This window comes from Melanerpes formicivorus, unplaced genomic scaffold (assembly GCF_026170545.1).
Source record: "Melanerpes formicivorus ecotype bairdi unplaced genomic scaffold, bMelFor1.0.p_v2 SCAF_10, whole genome shotgun sequence".
NCBI classification, from domain to species: Eukaryota; Metazoa; Chordata; class Aves; order Piciformes; family Picidae; genus Melanerpes; species Melanerpes formicivorus.
Window position 1 is genome coordinate 24,254,690 of NW_027142362.1, and position 22,296 is coordinate 24,276,985.

Here is a 22,296-nt window from a genome sequence, read left to right on the forward strand (position 1 = left end):
CCCCCCCATTCCAATACCTCCAAAGCCAGGGCTGCCTCAGGCAGTTGTAGAGGGCAAGAAGGCCTCCCCTGAGCCCAGGCAGCCAAGAGGGCCAAGGGCATCCTGGCCTGCAGCAGGCAGAGTGTGGCCAGCAGGAGCAGGGAGGTCATTCTGCCCTGGGCTCAGCACTGCTGAGGCCACAGCTTGAGTCCTGTGTCCAGCTCTGGGCCCCTCAGTTTCAGGACATTGAGAGACTTGAAGGTGTCCAGAGAAGGGCAAGGAGGCTGGGGAGGGGTCTGGAGCACAGCCCTGGGAGGAGAGGCTGAGGGAGCTGGGGTTGCTTAGCCTGCAGAAGAGGAGGCCCAGGGGAGACCTTCTTGCTCTCTGCAATTCCCTGCAGGGAGGTTGGAGCCAGCTGGGGGTTGGGCTCTGCTCCCAGGCAGGCAAGCAGCCCCAGAACAAGAAGACACAGTCTGCAGCTGTGCCAGGGGAGGTTGAGGCTGGAGGTGAGGAATAAATTCTTCCCAGAGAGAGAGATTGGCCTTTGGGATGTGCTGCCCAGGGAGGTGGTGGAGTCCCCATCCCTGAAGGTGTTGCAGGGGGGGATTGGATGTGGCCCTTGGAGCCATGGTTGAGTTGTCAGGAGGTGTTGGGTGATAGGTTGAACTTGATGAGCTCTGAGGTCTTTTCCAACCTTATTGATTCCATGACAGACTGAGGGAGCTGGGGCTGTGCAGGCTGGAGAGGAGAAGGCTCCCAGGAGACCTCATTGTGGCCTTCCAGGATCTGCAGGGGGCTGCAAGAAAGCTGGGGAGGGACTTTTGAGGGTGTCAGGGAGGGATAGGACCTGGGGGGGATGGAGCAAAACTAGAAGTGGGGAGATTGAGATTGGATGTGAGGAAGAAGTTGTTCCCCAGGAGGGTGGTGAGAGCCTGGCCCAGGCTGCCCAGGGAGGTGGTGGAAGCCTCCTGCCTGGAGGTGTTTGCAGCCAGGCTGGAGGTGGCTGTGAGCAAGCTGCTGTGGTGTGAGGTGTCCCTGCCCATGGCAGGGGGTTGGAGCTGGCTGAGCCTGGAGCTCCCTTCCAAACCTGGCAGTTCTGTGATTGTGTGGCCTGCCCTGGGTGATCCTGCTTTGGGGGGGAGGGGTTGTGGACTCTTTGTCAGGCTTCCCTTCCAACCCTCTGCTCCTGTGACCTTCCATGAGAAGTCCCTGCTGAGGCTGAAGCTCCTCTCCTCCTGGCTCAGTCCATGCCAGACCTGCTCATGCTTCTTGCCCTCTGCATTTCTGGAGTGAGAGGGATCTGAAATTGCTGCAGGTGCTGTTTCAGTGCTGGCTGTGCTGCAGCCCTGCAGCCCTCAGCAGTGCTGGGAGGCTCTTGGATGTGCACAGTGCTGCAGCCCTGCAGCCCTCAGCAGTGCTGGGAGGCTCTTGGATGTGCACAGTGCTGCAGCCCTCAGCAGTGCTGGGAGGCTCTTGGATGTGCTCAGTGCTGCAGCCCTCAGCAGTGCTGGGAGGCTCTTGCATGTGCACAGTGCTGCAGCCCTCAGCAGCGCTGGGAGGCTCTTGGATGTGCTCAGTGCTGCAGCCCTCAGCAGTGCTGGGAGGCTCTTGCATGTGCACAGTGCTGCAGCCCTCAGCAGTGCTGGGAGGCTCTTGGATGTGCTCAGTGCTGCAGCCCTGCAGCCCTCAGCAGTGCTGGGAGGCTCTTGGATGCGCACAGTGCTGCAGCCCTGCAGCCCTCAGCAGTGCTGGGAGGCTCTTGCATGTGCACAGTGCTGCTGGCTTTCATCAGGTCCCTCAGGATCTTCAGCAGTTGCAAGGCACTTGCAGCCTCCTCCATGGCACAAAGATGTGGAGGCTTCCTAGCCATGTGGTGCATTCAATGCAGCTGCCTGTGTGCTGGAGAGAGACCTGCCCAGCTTGCCTGTGCTGTCAGCACAGGAGCCTCCAGCATGATGAGCACTCAGTTTTGGGCTCATCACTTCAAGAGGGACAGGGATGTGCTGGGGAGAGTCTGATGGAGGCTTTGAGGATGATGAAGGGGCTGCTGTGGAGGAAGACTGAGAGGCTTGGGGCTGTTTAGACTGGAGAAGAGGAGACTGAGAGGGAGCTTATCAAAGTCTATCAATAGCTGAGGGCTGGGGGTCAGGATGAAGGGGCCAGGCTCTTACTGGTGGTGCCCAGGGATGGAACAAGGAACAACAGGCACAAGCTGGAACCCAGGAGGTTCCACCTCAACATGAGGAGAAACTTCTTTGGGGTGAGGCTGCTGGAGCCCTGGAGAGGACTGTCCAGAGGGGTTGTGGAGTCTCCTGCTCTGGCCACTTCAGAAACCTGCCTGGATGCATGCCTGTGTGACCTGCCATAGGTGGTGATGCTTTGGCAGCTGGCTTGGACCTCTAGAGGTCCCTTCCAAGCCCTGATGTTGTGATCCTGCATGGGCTGGAGGGGAAAGCCCCCTGGTCTTCACCATCCCAGGTGTTGGCTGTTGGGTCAGGCTGGGCCTGTTGGAGCCCTTCCTTTGCCTGGAGCTTTGGATGTTGAGCTGGGATGGAAAGGAATGCTCTGAGCCCTCCCCAGGGAGTGCTCCTCAGCAGGGGAGTCTCACAGGTAGCTTAGTTTGCTGTCTGTGCTTCATGAGGCTCTAGGGTTGGAGCTGGCCCTGCAGCTCCAGAGCCCCTTCCCAAGCAGGAGCCCTGCTGCCTTGTGGAACCTGCTGAGCAGAACCTGCTGAGCAGCTCCTGCTGGGCTGCAGAGGGCTTTGCTGTGGCAAGGGCTGGACCCACAGGCCACTCTCATGCAGCCCTCTGCACCATGCTCCCTGCTTGCTTCAGGAGCCCAAGAGCTTTTGCCCAGGCTCAGGAGCTCAGGCAGATGCTCTCAGCAGTGTCTAAGGCCCTTGGAACAAGGGAAAAGCGCAGAAGCTCTTTCAAGACCTCCCAAAGCTGTGCTGCTCCTGCTGCAGCTGAGCTCCCTGCCTTGTGCAGGTGGCCTGCCAAGTGCCCTGCCCTGCCCAGCTGCTTGGGCAGCTCTGGAGAGCTGCTGGAATGGATTCATTTCTCTATGGACTGGCTTGGAAGAGATCTTGAAGACCAGCTGGTGCCAAGCCCCTGCCAGGGGCAGGGACACCTCCCCCCAGCCCAGCTTGTTCCAGGCCTCATCCAGCCTGGCCCTGAACACCTCCAGGGAGGGGACAGCCACAACATATTCCAGAGCCTCCCCACCCTCATACTGAAGAGCTTCTTCCTCATCTCCAGTCTAACTCTGCTCTTCCTCAGCTGCAAACCATTCCCCCTTTGCTCTGTTCCTAGACACCCTCAGGAAAAGTCTCTGCCCAGCCTCCTGGAGGCTCCCTTCAGGAATATGGAGCAAAGCAACTTCCTGCAGGGTCAGAGAGTGGCTGGCTGATACCAGGAGACATTGCATCAGAGCCCTCCCTGAGCCCATTCCTTGCTTGGCCTGTGCAGTGAGGGAACAGGAGCTGTGCCCCACACCCCCCTGTGCTGCTGCACCCCAGAAAGCACTGCTTGCCTTCACTCTTAGAGTGGCTTGGGCTAGAAGGGACCTTGAAGATCATCCAGTTCTAACCCCCCTGCCATGGGCAGGGACACCTCTCACCAGCACAGGTTGCTCAAGGCCTCATCCAGCCTGGCCTGGAACAAGGAGGGAAACTCAGAGCAGCAGAAGAGCTGAAGTTTGGTGTTTGAGGCCAAGCAGCAAGGGGAACCTAGCAGAAAGAGCTCAGAAAACCAACGAGTAACCCCAAAGGAAGTTAGGCAGAGTGCAGCCCTTCCCTGCTCAGCTCCCACACACACATCCCAGCAGCACAGGAAGGGTAAAACTCAAGCATGTGTCCCCCCCTCTATGATAGGGTTCTTCAAACACCACCTCCTGCCTTCTGGGGCTCCTGACAAAGCTCTGCTGGAGTAAACAGGTCAGATGCACTCTGCCAGGGTAGGACACTCCCCACAGCTTACTCAACCCCCTCCAGAGCAGGAGAGTCACACAGCTTCCCCCACCCCCTCTCCAGGGGCTGACCCAGCTGGCTGATCCCAGGCAGGAAGCAGCAGCCTGCAGAACCACCTCAGATTTTCACTTCTTTATCTTGGAGGGAGCCTCTCTTGTGCCTTCTCCTTAACCAGAAGGGCAGATGCTAAGTTTAAACCAGACCCCCCCCCAATACCCCAGCTCTTTGACCTGCCCCCCAAAGCAGGCAGTTCCTTTGCCAGCTCTCTCCAGGTGCCACTGCAGAGGCTCTGCTGCTGCTGCTTTCAGCAGGGCTTCTCCACTTCCAGGGGACTTCAGCTCTGCAAAAGCCTCCTGAGCAGGAGCTCCTATTCCATCCTGCTTACCCACTGCAAAACAAAGAGTTTAGAGCCTGCATCCTTCACCTCATGAAGGGGTTGGAGGGGACCTCAAAAGATCACCCAGAGCAAGCCCCCAGGGACATATCTGGGATGGTTTGGAATCCTCCAGAGCAGGAGACTCCAAACCTCTCTGGGCAGGCTGCTGCAGGCTCCAGCACCCTCACAGGGACAAAGTTTTCCCTTCTGTTCCCATGGAGCCTCCTCTGCTCCAGCTTGCCCCCAGTGCCCCTTGTGCTGTCCTTGGACATCCCTGAGCAGAGCCTGGCTCCATCCTCCTGACACTGCCCTGCACATCTTTATCACCAGCACTGAGGGCACCCCCCAGGCTCCTCTGCTCCAAGCCCCAGCTCCCTCAGCCTGGCCTCACAGGGAGATGTTCCACTGCCTGCAGCAGCTCTGTGCTGGACTCTCTCAAGCAGTTCCCTGAAGTCCTTCTTGAACTGAAGGGCCCAGAACTGGACACACTATTGCAGATGCAGCCTCACCAGGCAGAGCAGAGGGGCAGGAGAACCTCTCTGACCTACTCACCACAGCCCTCCTCTACAACCCAGGCTGCCATTGGCCTTCTTGGCCACCAGGGCACATTGCTGGCTCCTGAGCATCCTGCTGCCCACCAGAATCCCCAGCTCCCTTTCCCCTGCAGTGCTCTCCAACAGGCCAGTCCCCAGCCTGCAGTGGTTACTCCAAGCACAGACTGTTTGACTGAAGGGCTGGAAAGACAATGAGCAAGTATCCAAGCTTCTAACTTCCAACACTGCAGCTCCCACCTTAGAGTCAGGCTCTGACATCCCAGCTCAGGGGTTTGGCTGGGGGGTGACTGAAGCTGCAGAGTGGCTGGAGCAAGAGGGCTTTGTCCTGGGGCCAGCTCTGTGTCCTGCCTCATGCCAGCACAGGACTCCCCTTCCTGCTGTCCCCTTGGATGCTGTCCACCGTGGCCTTGGCCCAGCTTCCCTGCCCACAGGCCTGCCAGGGAGGGCTGGGCACTGTGTGTCACTGCCCTGTCTGCTCTGCTGCCACCAAGGCTGCAGCCCTGTCCCCACAGGGGCCCTGTAGCCTGGGGTCACCTTGGTGACCTCACAAAGCCTGGGTCACCTTGGTGTCTCTAGACCTCATTACCATGGTGTCCCCACAGACCTCATCACCCTGGTACCCCCCAGCCCTGCAGACCTTGCTGTCCCCACACACCTCATAGAACCACAGAATGTCAGGGCTGGAAGTGAGCTCAAGGCTCAGCCAGCTCCAACCCCCTGCCATGGGCAGGGACACCTCACACCACAGCAGCTTGCTCACAGCCACCTCCAGCCTGGCTGCAAACACCTCCAGGCAGGAGGCTTCCATCACCTCCCTGGGCAGCCTGGGCCAGGCTCTCACCACCCTCCTGGGGAACAACTTCTTCCTCACAGCCAATCTCAATCTCCCCACTTCTAGTTTTGCTCCATCCCCCCCAGTCCTATCCCTCCCTGACACCCTCCAAAGTCCCTCCCCAGCTTTCTTGGAGCCCCCTGCAGATCCTGGAAGGCCACCAGAAGGTCTCCTGGGAGCCTTCTCCTCTCCAGCCTGCACAGCCCCAGCTCCCTCAGTCTGTGCTCACAGCAGAGCAGCTCCAGCCCTCTGCTAAATTCCTCAGATGCTGAAGCAATCAAAGGCTGGTCTCTCAGCAGTTGGCAGGCACCCTTCCCACAGGGCAGGCTGATGGTGCCCCAGCTGGAAGAGGTCTTGTCTGAGGAGTCAGGCAGAGCATTGTGTAAGTCACAGAGCACTCTTCTCTTTCAGCCCTTTACACTGCCACCCCCAGTGCCTGCCCAGGAGATCTGCTCATGCAGCAGAGGGCTGAGCCAGGATCCTGACACTGCTTGTCCCTGCAAACGAGGAGCCACACGGGGCTGCTCCTTCACCAACCCAAGAAGGTGGTGGGAAAGGTTAGGAGAAGGGAGCCTGATGTGCCAGCAGGAGTAAGAGGCCCCCAGCCAGTGCTCAGGAGAAGGCCAAGGGCTGAGTTTTAGGTAGATGGTACACAGGCTGCCACCCAGCTACTCCTGGGTTATGGCCAAGAGCCACCAGCTCCCCAGCAGCAGCATTTGGTTCAGTACACCTGCAGAGGACCTGCATACTTGTGCTGTCACACAGAGCCTGGCAGCAAGGCCAAGCCTGTAAGAGTCACAAGGCAGCAGCCCTCACCAGTCCTGCCAGCTGGGCTCATGTCTGCCCACAGGGAGGCCTCTGGGAATGGAATAGACCAGACCAGGTTGGAAAAGACCTTGGAGATCATCCAGTCCAACCTATCACCCAGCACCATCTGATCAACTCAACCATGGCACCAAGCACCCCATCAAGTCTCCTCCTGAACACCTCCAGCCATGGGGACTCCACCACCTCCCTGGGCAGCACAGCCCAAGGGCCAATCTCTCTATGAAGAATTTCTTCCTCACCTCCAGCCTCAACCTCCCCTGGCACAGCTGCAGACTGTGTCCTCTTGTTCTGGGGCTGCTTGCCTGCCTGGGAGAAGAGACCAACCCCCAGCTGGCTCCAACCTCCCTGCAGGGAGTTGCAGAGAGCAATGAGGTCTCCCCTGAGCCTCCTCTTCTGCAGGCTAAGCAACCCCAGCTCCCTCAGCCTCTCTTTGTAGGGCTTGTGTCCTCACAGGAGAGGAGCTCCAGCCCTCTAATCATCCTCATGGACCTTCATCAAGACCAGGCTTGAAAGTTTCAGGAAGGACTTCACCACCTCTGTGGGCAGCTCTTGTGCCAACACCTGACTGCTCCAAATGGCCTTTCCTCAGAGGAGGGAGGAGCAGCTGTGTGCTCCAGCAAGGAGAGACTCCTCCCAGTGCTTTCTGTATAAAATCCTTGACTAACTGTCACAACACCAGCACAGCCTGGTGATCACTTCCCTGCACTGCTCTGCTGCCTCTGACACCCAGCAGCTGATGACACACTCTATGTCTTCATGAAAGTCATCAATAAAGATGTCAAACAGAAGTGGTCACAACACTGAGCCCTGATGAACACTACTTGTGACTGGCTGCCAGCTGGATTTAACTCCACTGACCACCACTCTTTGGGCCTGTTTGCCCAGCCAGTGCTTTGCTTTAGAAAAGATGTTTATTTTAGGAAGGATGTTTTAGTTCAGGAAAGACTTTACTTGCTGGGAGGTGTCCAGAGAAGGGCAACAAAGCTGGGGAGGGGTCTGGAGCACAGCCCTGGGAGGAGAGGCTGAGGGAGCTGGGGCTGCTTAGCCTGGAGAGGAGGAGGCTCAGGGGAGACCTTCTTGCTCTCTCCAGCTCCCTGCAGGGAGGTTGTAGCCAGGTGGGGGTTGGGCTCTTCTCCCAGGCAAGCAGCCCCAGAACAAGAGGACACAGTCTGCAGCTGTGCCAGGGGAGGTTTAGGCTGGAGGTTAGGAAGAAGTTCTTCATAGAAAGAGTGATTGCCCATGGGAATGGGCTGCCTGGGGAGGTGGTGGAGTCACCATCACTGGAGGTGTTCAGGAAGAGACCTGATGGGCTGCTGGATGCCATGGGTTAGTTGATTAGGTGGTGTTGGATGATGGGTTGGACTCGATCTCAAAGGTCACTTCCAACCTGGTTAATTCCATTTTATTCTATTCTACAAGAGACTGAGCTGTCTGAGTTGTCACAGCAGAACCACACTCTCCCTGAGAAGCTCAACAGGAGCCAGCAGGGAGCACTTGCAGCCCAGAGAGCCAAGCAGAGCCTGGGCTGCAGCAAGAGAAGTGTGGCCAGCAGGGCAGGGAGGGGATTCTGCCCCTCTGCTCCACTCTGCTGAGACCACAGCTGCAGCTCTGGGGCCACTTCTGGAGCCTCTGTGCCAGGAAGGATCTGGAGGGGCTGGAAGGTGTCCAGAGCAGGGCCAGAAGTTTGAGCAGAGGGCTGGAGCTGTTCTGCTGTGAGCACAGACTGAGGGAGCTGGGGCTGTGCAGGCTGGAGAGAAGGCTCTGAGGAGATCTTCTTGTGGCCTTCCAGGATCTGCAGGGGGCTACAGGATATCTGGGGAGGGACTTTGGAGGATGTCAGGGAGGTATAGGAGTGGGGGGATGGAGCAAATCTAGAAGTGGGGAGATTAAGATTGGCTGTGAGGAAGTTGTTGGGCAGGAGGGTGGTGAGAGCCTGGCCCAGGCTGCCCAGGGAGGTGGTGGAAGCCTCCTGCCTGGAGGTGTTTGCAGCCAGGCTGGAGGTGGCTGTGAGCAACCTGCTGTGGTGTGAGGTGTCCCTGCCCATGGCAGGGGGTTGGGGCTGGCTGAGCCTTGAGCTCCCTTCCAGCCCTGACAGTTGTGTGACCCAGGGAGCAAAGGGGAAGAGGGATCCTTTCTAAACTAGGAAAGTGAAAGCACCTCAGCAGCTGCCACCTGGGCAGCGACTGCCGAGGGAACTACTTCTGATTTCCAAGTGAACACCATCCCTTCAAACACAGAATTCTACAGTGGTTGGAATGGAACTTAAAGCTCATCCAGTTCCAACTCCCTGCCATGGGCAGGGACACCTCCCATCAGCCCAGGCTGCTGGAAGCCTTGAACCCCTCCAGGCAGGAGGCAGCCACAGCCTCCCTGGGCAGCCTCTGCCAGAGTCTCCCCAGCCTCACTGCAAAGAATTTCTTCTTCATCTCCAGTCTCAATCTCCCCTCTTCCAACTTGAATCCATGCTGAGGTCTTTCAGGTCTCAGCTTTAATCACAGGGAGAGGCCACTCTGTGCCCCATGCCCCTAAATCTAGCAGTGATCACCAAACAGCATTACAAGTGAAAAGAACAAAGGGCATTGTTTTTGGACCAGCCCCAGGAGTGCCCTACCCTTCCCCCCAGCACCACAAACCCCTCTGCTCTCAGAACAGCCTGACAGAACTGGGGCTCTTCAGCCTGGAGCAGACAAGCAGCAGAGACCTTAGAGCTGTATTTCAGTACCTGAAGGAGATCTGCAGCAAGGCTGGGGAGGGATTGTTCAGAAGGGCCTGGGGTGGTTGGACAAGGGGCAATGGTTTGAAACTGGAGCAGGAGAGACTCAGTTTGGACATCAGGAGGAAGTTCTGCATAATGAGAGAGGTGAGACACTGGGACAGGCTGCCCAGGAATGTGGCTGAAGCTCCATTCCTGAAGGCTTTCAAGATCAGAGTTGATGGGCCCCTGGGCAGCCTGCTCTAGCTGGAGGTGCCCCTGCTGAGTGCAGAGGGGTTGGGCAGGATGACCTTTGAGGCTCCCTGCCCACCCAAAGCAATCTGGGAGCGGTAGGAATCTGTGTAAGAGTACCAGGAGCATCAGCACCGTCAGGATTCACTTCCTAGGATGAACCCCTGCAAGGCTAAAAGCGAGGAGGAGTCAGAGTTTGTGCTAAGCAGGAGAGTGCCAGCTCTGGGTTCATTTGGAAGGATGATTTCAGCCCCAGGAATAGTTCTTGTTTCACACCCCGGGCCGCCAACGCCGCAGCCCCAATTAGGCCTTCCCCGTGGCACCAAGCCTTCCATCCCATAAACCCTCCTGGCTTTGCATGGCAAGCACAGGCCTGTGCTCCCCAAAACCCCAGCACACAGCACCCACTCTGCTAACTCCCTGCTCCTGCCTGGGAGAAAGGAGTGCTTTCAGGGAGCTGCACCACCAAGCGTTTCCCATTTCACCCGGCAAGCCTCCCCCAAGCACGCAGTGCCCCCCAGGGACTCCTGGGCAATTATGGGGGAGACAAAGGGAAGCAGCAGCAGAGTTTCGTGCTCCTGGCCAGCCCAGGGAGATTTACATCTGACCTAACAGAAATGGAAACCCAAGACAAGCCAGGGGTTGGGAAAGCCCTCCCAGATCACTCCAGCTGTTAGCCCTGCGCTGCCGAGCCCACCGCTCAGCCACCGTGCTCAGCGCCACAGCTCTGCCCCCTCCAGGGCTGGGGACCCAACCACCTCCCTGGGCAGGCTGTGCCAGGGCTTAGCTCAACCACTCTCTCAGGGAAGAAACTGTTCCTCCTGTCCAGCCCAAACCTTCCCTGGCACAACTTGAAGCCTTTTCCTCTCATCCTGTCACTTGTTACTAGTGAGCAGAGCCCAGCCCCTACCTGGCTCCAGCCTCCTCACAGGCAGCTGTAGAGAGCACTGAGGCCTCCTCCCAGCCTCCTCTTCTCCACACTTAACAACCCCTCACCTGCCCCTCCCCCAGCCCTGCTCTCCAGACCCTTCCCCAGCTTTCATGCCCTTCTCTGAATGCACTCCCACCCCTCAGTGTCCTCCCTGGAGCGAGGGGCCCCAAACTGAACTCCGTGTGGGAGGTCACTCAATGGCTCCCTACAGCACAGCATTCAATCACTCTGGAGGCCTGAGAGACAAACCAAGGCTTTGCTACCTATAAACACTGACATTTCAAGTCATTCTAAGGGGGGGAATGTAATTTTGCATCCTCTACAGAATGACAGCTGCTGGCAGGCCAGGAAGAGCCACCATGGCATTCCCAAAAGCTGCAGAGGTGATGCTGCTCTGGCAGGGGGGGTGGGCTGGATGATCCTTCCAGGTCCCTTCCAGCCCCTGTGACTCTGTGCAAGGCTGGCTGCCTGCAGCCCCTCAGGAATGCTTTGTCAGAGGGCAGTTTTCTCCATCCTTTGGAATTACCAAGTGCATTCCTACCATAATGAAACACCTTGGAAGTGCCACATGACAGAAAGCCCCAGCTGAACAAAGCACTTCCTTCCAGCACCACAGCACGGAGGGAGGGCCCCAACAGCAATTTTGTCATCAAATCACTAAACCACACAATAAGAGGTTCTAGAGGCTTGCAAATCCACCCCATGCAGGCAGCACAAGCAGCCCCAAGTGCAAGAAGCAGCAGCCTGAAGTGCTTCTGCCCACAGACTCCTACCTCATGCTTGTCAAGCAGCCTGGAGCGCTCCGAGTTTCCAAGATGCCTTCTCCTGATGCTCACCACCCGGTCTGAAACACGACCCTGGGTGACAGCAGCAGTCCCTGCTGCTCTCTGGCAACTCATTCCTGTTTGGAACGTTTTGGAGAGCAGGTCTGCTGAGGAGGGGCTGAGGGAGCTGGGCCTTTTCAGCCTGGAGAAGAGGAGGCTCAGAGGAGACCTCATTGCTCTCTCCAATGCCCTGAACAGAGGTTGGGCAAGGTGGCTGCTGGTCTCTCCTCCCTGGTACCAAGTGACAGGATGTCAGGAAATGGCCTCAAGTTGCACCAGGGGAAGCTTAGGTTGGACACAAAAAGACATTTCTTCCCTGGAAGGATTCTCAAGCACTGGCCCAGGCTGCCCAGGGAGGTGGCTGAATCCCCAGCCCAGGAGGTGTTTCAGAGATGTGGTGCTGAGGGCCATGGGTTAGCAGCAGCAGAGCTAGGGAGTGATTGTTCTTCATGACCTCAAAGCTCTTCTCCAACCAAAACAGTTCTATGATTCTATTTGGAGCACACTGCTCACACCTCTGAATGACTCCAGCACCAGAGAGATGTCCTAAGCTACAAGTGGACATCAGGAGGTGCTACCCAAGCAAAGCCACTGTTGGGCAGGACCTCTTTTGCCAAGCAACAAAGGGTTTGTACTTGCCACAGCAGAGCTGGGACACTCTGGGCTCTATCTGCACTGCCTCAGCTCCACTGGCCTCTGCCTCACCACTTTTAGCAAACACAGTGGCCTGGGCTTTGCCCTCAGTTTAAAGGCAAAGTTTTTATCCAGCAAAGACCTGACCTTACTTCCAAATCAGATTTCATTCAGCCTCAGAGTGTAAAAGAGAAGCCTGGATTGGTTCCAAATGCTCCAGTCTAACACATCACCTGCTCTGCTCTGAAGAGCCTTACTCTAAAGCCTATCTGAACAAGGAAAGGTATTTTTGAACTAGACTAACTCTGCTTGGATTCAGTGATGCCACCTGCTTGCGGCTTGGGCATGCTCACAGCTCCTGGCCACATCCAGGATCCTCTTCCCTGCTGTGAGCTGGGGAAAAAAGAAAAGGCTCAACTCATCCACAGAGTGGTTTGGGTTGGAAGGGACTTTAAAGATGTAGTTCCAACCTCCCTGCCATAGATAGGGACACCTTCCTCTAGACCAGGCTGCTCAAGGCTTTGAACACCTCCAGGGAAGGGGCAGCCACAGCCTCCCTGGGCAACCTGTGCCAGAGTCTCCCCACCCTCACTGGAAACAATTTCTTCCTCCAGTCTCAGTCTCCCCTCTCCCAGCTCAAAGCCACTGTCCCTCATCCTAGCACTCCCAGCCCTTGGCAGAACCCCTCCAGCTCTTCTGTAGCCCCCTTCAGGTACTGGAAGGCTGCTCTAAGGTCTCCTTGGAGCCTTCTCTCCTCCAGGCTGAACAGCCCCTACTCCCCCAGCCTGTCCCCACAGGGGAGGTTCTCCAGCCCTCTGATCATCTTTGTGGCCTCCTGGGGACCCACTTCAGCAGTTTGATGCCCCCCTCATGCTGGAGGCACCAGAAGTGGGTGCAGTGCTCCAGGTGGGGTCTCACCAGAGCCCAGGGGGAGAATCCCCTGCCTCATCCTGCTGGTCACACTGCTTTGGATGCAGCCCAACACTCAGCTGCCTGCTGGGCTGCTCAGCAACCATCACCAGCTCCCTTTGCTGCACTTGGTTTTAAACATCAGCCACCTTGGAGCTCCACCCCACTATTTTCAGCACCTGGCCATGACACAGGCCAGAAAGAATGACCATGGTCAGTGAGGTGGGAATGATGTCACGGGAATGCTGCCCAAGAAGGTGGCGAACAAAGGGGAAACGAACCCAACCCAAGTCCCCAAATCAGGCAGGCTCCCAGCGAGGCAAAGGAGAACTCCTCAAGGGCCAAGCAAGGCTCAGAGGCACAGCTCATCATGTGCCCTACTCAGAGCAGAAATAAACATGCTTTCTAAAGAGCTTTCAAGTGCGTGGTGAGGAGATGCAGAGCGAAGGTGGAAGCAGCAGTCCGGTACCAAGAGCAGCGTAAGGGCGGCAGGGAGTTATCAGGGACAAAGGTGCAGAGAGGAAGAGCATGGGGGAGATGCTCAGCTGGGGCAAAATGCCTTTGAGAGGAGAAAGCCTTTCGTCCAGAACCACCCCTACACCAGGTTTTCACAGTTGTTGGGTGAGTTGTGCTGCCAGCAGCTGGAAATCCACCAGGAATCCGCCTGTTTACTCTGACAACTGAAAACCAAAGGAACACCTCCAGTGCCTCCCTGCCCTGCAAAACCACAGGGCTGGAGTGGAAGGGATACCCTGCTGCTAAGTGGGCTTTAAAACTCTCAGCCAAGCTACAGCACAAGGTTCAGGGGCTCCTGCACAGCCCTGTTTCTGCATTTAGAAAGGAAGGGTAATTCTTACTGTGGCAGACACAGAGGCAACTCGGATTAAAAGCACAATGCCAACACTGTGCAAAAACCATCACCCCAAACCCTGCTTTTTCTTGTCTGAGCACAAGCAAACAAAGCACTCTGAGTGTTGGAGTGAGTCTGAGCCTACCCCACAGCTTCAGTGGTCTTAGAAGGCCAAGCAATAAAGAAGACAGCAGCTCTGCAGCGAGTGGCCGCCCTCAGGAGCCCGCTGCCAGGCCCTGTGACCAGGAAGTTCACCACAGCTTAGCTGCCACTTCTGCCAAGTCTCCAGCACATCCAAGCCCTGGCCTGAGAAGTCCATGGTTTGGCTTTATGGCTTGTACTTGAAATGACTCCATGAGATGGGAGAATGAACTCCAGTTAGTCCCTCTGAGCATTAATGTTATCAGCTCAAACTGTTTGGCCATTTAGTATGGAGAGCTATACCTACCACGGCTCAGCTAGCCCCTTGCAGACACTTCACAGCTCACTGATAGCTTTTCCTCTCACTGCAGCTGCAAAGATAGCAACTGAAAAACAAAAGCCTATTTATACTTGACTCCTGGTCAGAAGAGGCCTGTCACTGCTCAGAAGGCACAAAACCTGCAGCTGAAGTTCTCAGGTATGGGGCACCTCTGCATTACATCCTAGCTTCAGCAAGTAAGGTCTCAAGCCCTCCAAAACATAAGCACAAGCACCCTCCTTTGATGGTTCCACCAAGAGCCCAGCACAGCCACAGCTGAGACCAAAGCCACCCAGCACTCGACTGGAACAAGTGAATCACAGCACTGCAACCCAGGATCCGCAGCAGGATCCTGAGCCAATGTGACTCCAGAAAAGGTTTAGTGAACCAGAAAAGCAGCAGCAGCAATCCTGGTTGGGTGCCAAAAGCGAGGAAATAAACACAACAGAGCCCTGGAAGGCTTCACCAGCAGCAAGAGAGGCGAGGACAGGCAAATCCTGAAGCAGCAGCAGCTGCATTTGGTTCACTTACCTCTGAACAGACTAGAGCCCTAACGGCAGTAAGCCGGCATGTAAAAGCCATTCAGAGCAACTGAATGTTTTTCTACTCTCTTCTGATACATTCCAGGGCTTAAGCTGATTGGAGATGCTGAGTTTACCCATGCCACTCTGCATACCCTGGCTTTCTGCACTCTGCTCTGGTCAGCCAGGAATAACCCCTGCAAGCCTAGCAGGAGCAACCACAGCGCAAGCAGCAGCCACGGCCCTTCCACGGAGGCACTTTGCAAGGCTCCTACAGAGCCCAACACAGCCAAGTCCATCCCAGGGGCAGGCCTCCCACTGCACCACAGCTACAGGAGCAGCAGAAGGGTCTCATTACCCACACTGCCTTCCCTCCACAAGGTCTGCTACTCGGAGGGCAAGCACAAAGTGGGACAGCTGAGGGGCAGCGGAAGAGTCAGGGGGGAAGCCCCACAGAGCAGAAGCCAGGAGCCTGCCAAAGAAATCACTTCATGAAGAGCCTGTTGGTGAGTCCACCATGCCAGCCAGGGCTGCAAGGCACCCCAGGAGCAGGAACACTCCTCCCTGGCAGGAACTTTTCCACCACTTTGCTTATGCAAAGCTAGGCCAAACAGCAGAATCACCTCCAGGCAATCAGCACGGGTCATGTTTTTCAGCCTTAGTCATGAAACACTGACTCACCACTTCAAGAGCTGGTTCAGAGCCTAAAAACTTTTCAAGTCACCAACTGCTTACAGGTCTGCTTGCCACTTGTTTCCCTCCCGACATTAGGCTCAGTAACCAGCAGCAAAGAAACAGCCATGCTTAACCACGAGATCTTCTTTAGCTGCAGCTAATCAGCTAAGCTGGAGAGGCTCCTCTCCTCAGCCTTACATGGAGAGCACTGGCATTAAAGGTACCGGCTCGAATTTGACCTAAGAAAGGCCATTTGCTAATTTAGTATGCAAATACCTTTACAGCTGCCTGCGTTAAGCTCCAGGGAAGCCCCAGTGGATGCACAGCACGGAGAGCACCAACGCTGCACAGCTGCTCTTGCAGCCACTGCCGGGCAGAAGCATCGGCTAAAGCACCTCCCGTCTGAAGGGATTCACCGACACCGGGAGTACAACCAACCAGCAAAACAACTCCTTTCTTGGGCACCGTTTAACTGCAGAGCTGCGTATTTCACCTTCTCACACCATCCCCGTCTGCATACTGGGAAGCTTCCCCTTTTTAGCCACTCTGACTAACACCCAATCGAGGGGAACAAAAGAAAACCCGAGCACTCTGGTCACCTGCAGGGAAAGCGAAAAGGAGAGAGGGAACCGCCTCAGAAACTTCACGGTGAGCAGGAGCAAAACTCTGCCCTGCCCACTGAGAAAGGGACACCAGACAGCTTAAATGACTTGATTATCGGGGTTTTTTTCCTCCAAGAGCCAACAGATAAGACCAAGATGCTTTCACGTGAGGACAGTAAAACGGTCTTTTGATCTCGATTTCCACTTCAAAGCAGCGAGCTGAAAAACTGGGGGTGAGAAAGTTACCGTTTCGAAGCGACTGCCCGCAGCCCTCCTGGCCTACACTGCAAATAAACACGCACGGTTCGGCCCCGGGAGCAGGGGAAGAGCGTCTGTGTGTGGCAGGGGGGAAGGGAAGGGAGAAGCCGACAAAACCAAAGCAGTGCCGGGCTGCCCCTCCTCGAATTCCTGAGCTCGCCACCGGCTCACCGGATTACCCAAAGAACTGGAGGGGCTAAAACCCTCCCTAGGAAGCGCTGAGGGTGGAGAGGAAGAAAGGCAAAATACAGATTGGTGCCCACCGGCTGCGGACCACACAAAGGAGAGCTCTTTTAAAGCCAAGGGCCTCGGTCCCGACGCTTCCACGGAAGGAAGCGAGCTCCTGGCCTGCCACGAGGGGCCTCCTCGGGGGAGGGAGACACCGGGGAATCCCCTTCTCCACCCGGGAAGGAGCTACGCGCTCCCTCGCGGTGTACGCGCGGGGGTATCTAGGCCGCAGGAGGGCCGGGGCCGGAGCGAGCGCGGCCGGTTGGCTGCGCGGCCCGCGCCGCCTCTCCCCCAACCCCCCAGCCTCCTGCCCGGGCCCGGGCCCGCTCCCCTCCCCGGGGCTTCGCACCTGGATAACCTCGTTGACCTCCCGGATGCACTCCACCATGTGCTGCAGGATCTGCTCGGCCGTCAGCACTTCGTAGCGATAATCCTCCTCCTGGTCGGGGCCGCCGCCGCCTCCGGGGCCCGGCCCGCCGCCTAGGCCGCCTCCACCGCCGCCGCCGCCGGGGCCCAGCCCGCCCGTGTCACCGCCTAACAGCCCGTCGCGCTCTCCGCCGACGCGCAGCCCGGGCTCCACCAGCTCCACTTCGTCCAAGTTATCGTCGGGCTCGTCCTCCTCCTCGTCCTCCTCGTCCTCCTCCGCGCCGCTGTCCTCGCTGCACTCCTCGTCCTCGTCGAACTCGTAGTTGTAACCCTCGTCCGAGTCCATGGCGAGGGCGGTGAAGAAACGGTGGCGGCTCCCGCGGCGCCGCCCCCCCCTAACCCACCCCGCCGGCCTGCCTGGCGCCCGCCGCCGCCCCCTCCCACCTCCGGCGCTGGCCCCGGCCCCGCCGCGCCTCAGCCGCCGCCAACAAAGGGACGCGGCCGACCCGCTCCGTCACCGCGCGCCGCGCACGCACGGCACGGCACGTCACGCCGCGCCGCGTGACGCAACGCCGCCGCGCCTGCGCCGCAACCGCCACCTCCCACCCGCCGCGCCGGCGGCCATCTTGAGTGAGCGCCACACACACACCCCCACACACACCCCCCAGACCCCGCCCTCCCTCTGCCGCCATCTTGAGTGTGGCGCGGCGCCATGCTGAGCGCGGCAGGCTTCAGCAGCGGCGGCGGGATGATGAAGAGTTTTACCGGCTTCCACTGTTATCGACCCGCGTCAGGGCGCTGCGGGGTGGTGGGGAAGTGTGCGATGGAGGTGGGAGCGCGGAGCCCTCCCGAGATGATGACCTGTCAGCTGAGCACAGCGGGAGGGCCCTCGGCGCCGCCATTACGCAAAGAGCGGTGCCCTGCCTGCGGGCGGCAACCTCGGAGGGAGACGTTAGGGAAAACAGGTTGTTCTGCCACAAAAATCACAAGAAAACGGCACCGAGACCCTCCGGGCAAACGTTGACGTGAGGCCACAGGACAGACGTGTGCTCTGGAGCAGCCCCCAGCCCTGCTGGGTGGCAGCGCCGTGCTCCGCTCTGCCCTCTGGTCAGCAGAGCTAACGCCACCCACTTCTGTTCCGTGGTGCTGGGCTCCATTCCCTTTCCTCCCTCGCAACTTGGCGTCTTGCAGGGGAGGAGAATACAGACCATAAACAGACCTTTCTCCTCTCTTGCAGCTGACCAGAGCCAAGGCTGGGGCTGGGAGAGCTCCAGGGAAGGCAGGGACGTGATGCCAGCGCTATTCCCGGGCGGCTTTGTCCCTGCCAGGGCTGCTCTCCGGGGCGCTGAGCTGCCAGCGAAGAGCAGGGCGAGCACCCTCCTGCTGGAACGGGTCCAGAGGAGGGCAATGAAGCTGGGGAGGGCTTTGGAAAACAAGCCTTATGAGGAGAGGCTGAGGGAGCTGGGGTTGCTTAGCCTGCAGAAGAGGAGGCTCAGGGGAGACCTTCTTGCTCTCTGCAACTCCCTGATGGAGGTTGGAGCCAGCTGGGGGTTGGGCTCTGCTCCCAGGCAGGCAAGCAGCCCCAGAAGAAGAGGACACAGTCTGCAGCTGTGCCAGGGGAGGTTTAGGCTGGAGGTGAGGAAGGACTTCTTCACAGAGAGAGAGATTGCCCATTGGGCTGTGCTGCCCAGGGAGGTGGTGGAGTCCCCATCCCTGGAGGTGTTCAGGAGGAGACGTGATGGGGTGCTTGGTGCCATGGGTTAGTTGATTAGATGGTGTTGGGTAATAGGTTGGACTCAATGATCTCTGAGGTCTTTTCCAACCTGGTTTATTGTATTCCATTCTATTCTACCCTTCACCTCAGGCAGCACAGCCACCTCTGCTTCCAGTGCCAGCCATGCTCAGCCTGGCACAGGGGAGGCGAGCTGGGCTCATTGTTTGCAGCCGTTTGGGGAGCGCCAGGGACTCCGGTTGGCTTGGAAACAGGGCTGCAGCCTGGCCCAGAGGAGAGCCAGCTGCTGCTAACCCCTCCGCCGCTATTCACCACAGATGAGAGAGCAGCACGGCCCCAGGAGGGCTCCGGGGCCACCCTCTCTACACCACGGCCATAATCCTCCACTTCCTCATACCCCAGGGAATTGTTTCTTCCTGGGGTGAAGGGGGGCCCTTCTGAGGGGGTGACATTATTCACCCTCCACGGGGTGAAGGTGCACTCATGCCTGGAGGGTGGGGGAGAGTCAGCCCTGCAGCATGTGGTGTGGGTGTGAAGAGCTCCCTCGGCTCTTCGGGGGCAGGAGTCACCGCGGCGCAGACGGCGCCCAGCACGGTGGGATCCTGCTTCCTGCTGCTGCTTCCATACAAATACCTTGTGGAACAGGCAGAAAATGAGAAGCTGCCTCTGAAAGGCTGTTTATTTTCTGATGGAGCAGAGGAAACATGATGGCCACAGCAGCAGGGGTTTAAGCTCAGGGTGACGCAGGCAGCTGCCCTTGGGGATCCAAGCGGATTAAGTGTCCGACAGCCCCGAGAGCTGCTTCTAGAAACTTCACCGGGTACCAGTCTGCATCTTCACATACACAGGCAGCTTCCAACATGTCCTTGGGGTGTTTAGTAGCACTGCAGCACCTTCCAGCAGGCTCTCTTGGGTTGCACCCACCTGCTGCCTCCTCCAGACAGTGGTAGCACAGAGCCATCCCCATGGGGCGACAGCCTGTAGTGCCTCAGCCCTGCCTGGCTCAGGAGAGGAGCAGGGGGCTGTGGGCTGGGCACACAGGCCACCTCACACCAAGCTACCCAGTAAATAAAGCCAGTTGCCTAATCACCCTTTGTATGTGGAATGGCAAAGGCCTCAGCATTAATCGTCCTGCCCTACATAAACGTAAATAGCTCCAGCTCTGTCCAGCTCCAGGCTCACCAGCTGCACACTGCCCGGGCTGGTCCCACTTCACACAGGGAACCACAGAGCTGTCAGGGTTGGAAGGGAGCTCAAGGCTCAGCCAGCTCCAACCCCCTGCCATGGGCAGGGACACCTCACACCACAGCAGCTTGCTCACAGCCACCTCCAGCCTGGCTGCAAACACCTCCAGGCAGGAGGCTTCCACCACCTCCCTGGGCAGCCTGTGCCAGGCTCTCACCACCCTCCTGGGGAACAACTTCTTCCTGACATCAAATCTCAATCTACCCATTGCTAGTTTTGTTCCAGCCCCCCCAGTCCTATCCCTCCCTCACACCCTCTAAAGTCCCTCCCCAGCTTGCTTGCAGCCCCCTGCAGATCCTGGAAGGCCACAATGAGGTCTCCTGGGAGCCTTCTCCTCTCCAGCCTGCACAGCCCCAGCTCCCTCAGTCTGTGCTCACAGCAGAGCAGCTCCAGCCCTCTGCTCCTCCTCCTGGCCCTGCTCAGGACACCTTCCAGCCCCTCCAGATCCTTCCTGTAACAAGAGGCTGCAGAACTGGACACACTGCTCCAGGTGGAGCCTTGGAGACTCATTTGATCACTCCACACCTCAGCCTCCAAGGGGACCTTGTGTCAGCACTCAGGACTGTGTGCTAGCACTGTCCCCCCCAGCCGGCGCCCTGTGAGCCGGCACAGAGCAGCAGCACATCTGCCCAGCGGCCACCACGGGGCCCAGAGAGGCGTTGACCAGCCAAGGCGGGGGGGGGTGCGTTATCAGAGCTCTGCAGCTTCCCACAGCCTGCACTTGACGCAGGTCCAGGGCCGGCTCTTGGCCGAGGCGACCTTCCCCCCGGCACGGGGCTATCGGTCTGTGGGGCTGGCTGTGCTGGGGCTGGGGGCTGTGGTGGGGCTGGGGCACGGCCAAGGACCGGCCTCCCCCCTGGCTGCCCCTCCGCGTCCCTGCCTCCCCCTGGCTGCCCCTCCGCGTCCCTGCCACCCCCTGGCTGCCCCTCCGCGTCCCTGCCACCCCCTGGCTGCCCCTCCGCGTCCCTGCCACCCCCTGGCTGCCCCTCCGCGTCCCAGCCACGGGGCTCCCAGCGCCTCCCCGCTGCCCTCTCCTGGCCCCTGCCGAGGCTGCAGAGCGCCCGAGCTCCAAGCCCTGCCAGGTGAGCTCTTAGAACTCTGGAACTGTTGAGTCATTAAGGTTGGAAGAGACGTCAAAGATCATCCAGTCCAACCCTCAGTACAGCTCCACCCTGCCCACGAAAGCACGTCCCCAAGGGCCACCTCTGCAGGGGTTTTCAACACCGGCAGGGATGGTGACCCCACCACCTCCCTGGGCAGCCTCTGCCAATGCTCAAATCGCTTCCTCAGTGAGGAAATTCTCCCCTAATAGCCAATCTAAACTTCCCCTGGTGCAACTCAATACCACTTCCTCTCCTCCTAGCCCTAGTTACTCGGGACAAGAGACCAACACCCACCTCACCCTTACCTCCTTCAAGGCAGTGGTAGAGAGTGAGGAGGTCTCCCCTCAGCCTCCTTTTCTCCAGACTAAACAACCCCAATTCCCTCAGCTGCTCCTTACAAGACCTGTGCTCTAGACCCTTCCCCAGCTTTGCTGCCCTTCTCTGGACACACTCCAGCACCTCAGCATTCTTGTAGTGAGGGGCCCAAAACTGAACCCAGGATTCCAGGTGTGACTTCACCAGTGCCAAGTACAAGGGGACAATCACTGCCCTGCTCCTGCTGGCCACACCACTGCTGATCCTGGCCTTGTTGGCCAGCTGGGCACAGCCTGGCTTTCAACCAGCCCCTCCAGCTCCTCTTCTGCTGGGCAGTTTCCAGCCACTCTGCCCCCAGCCTGTGACCCAAGGGCAGCAGCTGGGACTTGGTCTGTTAGACACCACCCTAAAGCCATGGCCCTGCACAGGCCTTCAGAACCCAAGGGGAAGAGCAGCACAGAGCACAGCCCCTCAGAAACACAACTAAACCTCCTTGGGCCCCTTTCTCATATAACCCCAGCAACAAACAGATGTTAATTGTGAAAGGAGGTTGGAGTGAGGCAGGGGTTGGGCTCTTCTCCCTAGTCTCAGGTGATAGAAGGAGAGGCAATGGCCTGAAATTGAGCCAGGGGAGGGTTAGGCTGGAGAGGAGGAAAAAATTCTTTGCTTCAAGAGTGGTCAGGGATTGGCAGAGGCTGCCCAGGGAGGTGGTGGAGTCCTCATCCCTGGAGGGGTTCAAGAAGCTGTAGATGTGGTGCTTCAGGACACAGTTTAGTAGTCATGGAAGCTGGGTTATGGTTGGGCTCGATGGTCTCAGAGGCCTTTCCCAACCTTAATGATTCTGTGACTCCATGTAAGCTGCCATCCTGCAGACACTGTGTGGTGGGTTTGACCTCAAACGGTCACACACTGGAAGGTGCTTCTCCTCCTGTAGTCCCAACCATACCTTTCCCAGCAGCAAGACAGGGGTCAGCATGCCACTGCTGCTTACCCCTCACTGAAGCCACCAATTCCCCCCAGAATACTCTTGGGTGGGAAATCTGAGCCTTGCCTTTTGCAAAAGGTTTTTCTTGCACTACAAAGTTTCCTACCCAATGGTCACATATGGAGCCCTCAGCACCCAGTGGCTCCTCAGAGCTGGTTTGCAAAAGGTACCTGGGGCAA

At 58.0% G+C, this 22,296-nt stretch overlaps 1 protein-coding gene across 1 annotated transcript in view; it reads right to left on the minus strand.

The window, feature by feature from the left end:
• Positions 1-17,158, minus strand: part of ARIH1 (ariadne RBR E3 ubiquitin protein ligase 1) — an 87,999-nt gene extending 70,841 nt beyond the window's left edge. Inside the window, exon 1 of the mRNA XM_068144300.1 lies at positions 16,721-17,158. Coding sequence (XP_068000401.1) covers positions 16,721-17,083 — 363 coding nt within the window. The 5' untranslated portion in view covers positions 17,084-17,158. The remainder of the gene's footprint in view (positions 1-16,720) is intronic.
• Between the last annotated feature and the right edge of the window lie 5,138 nt (positions 17,159-22,296).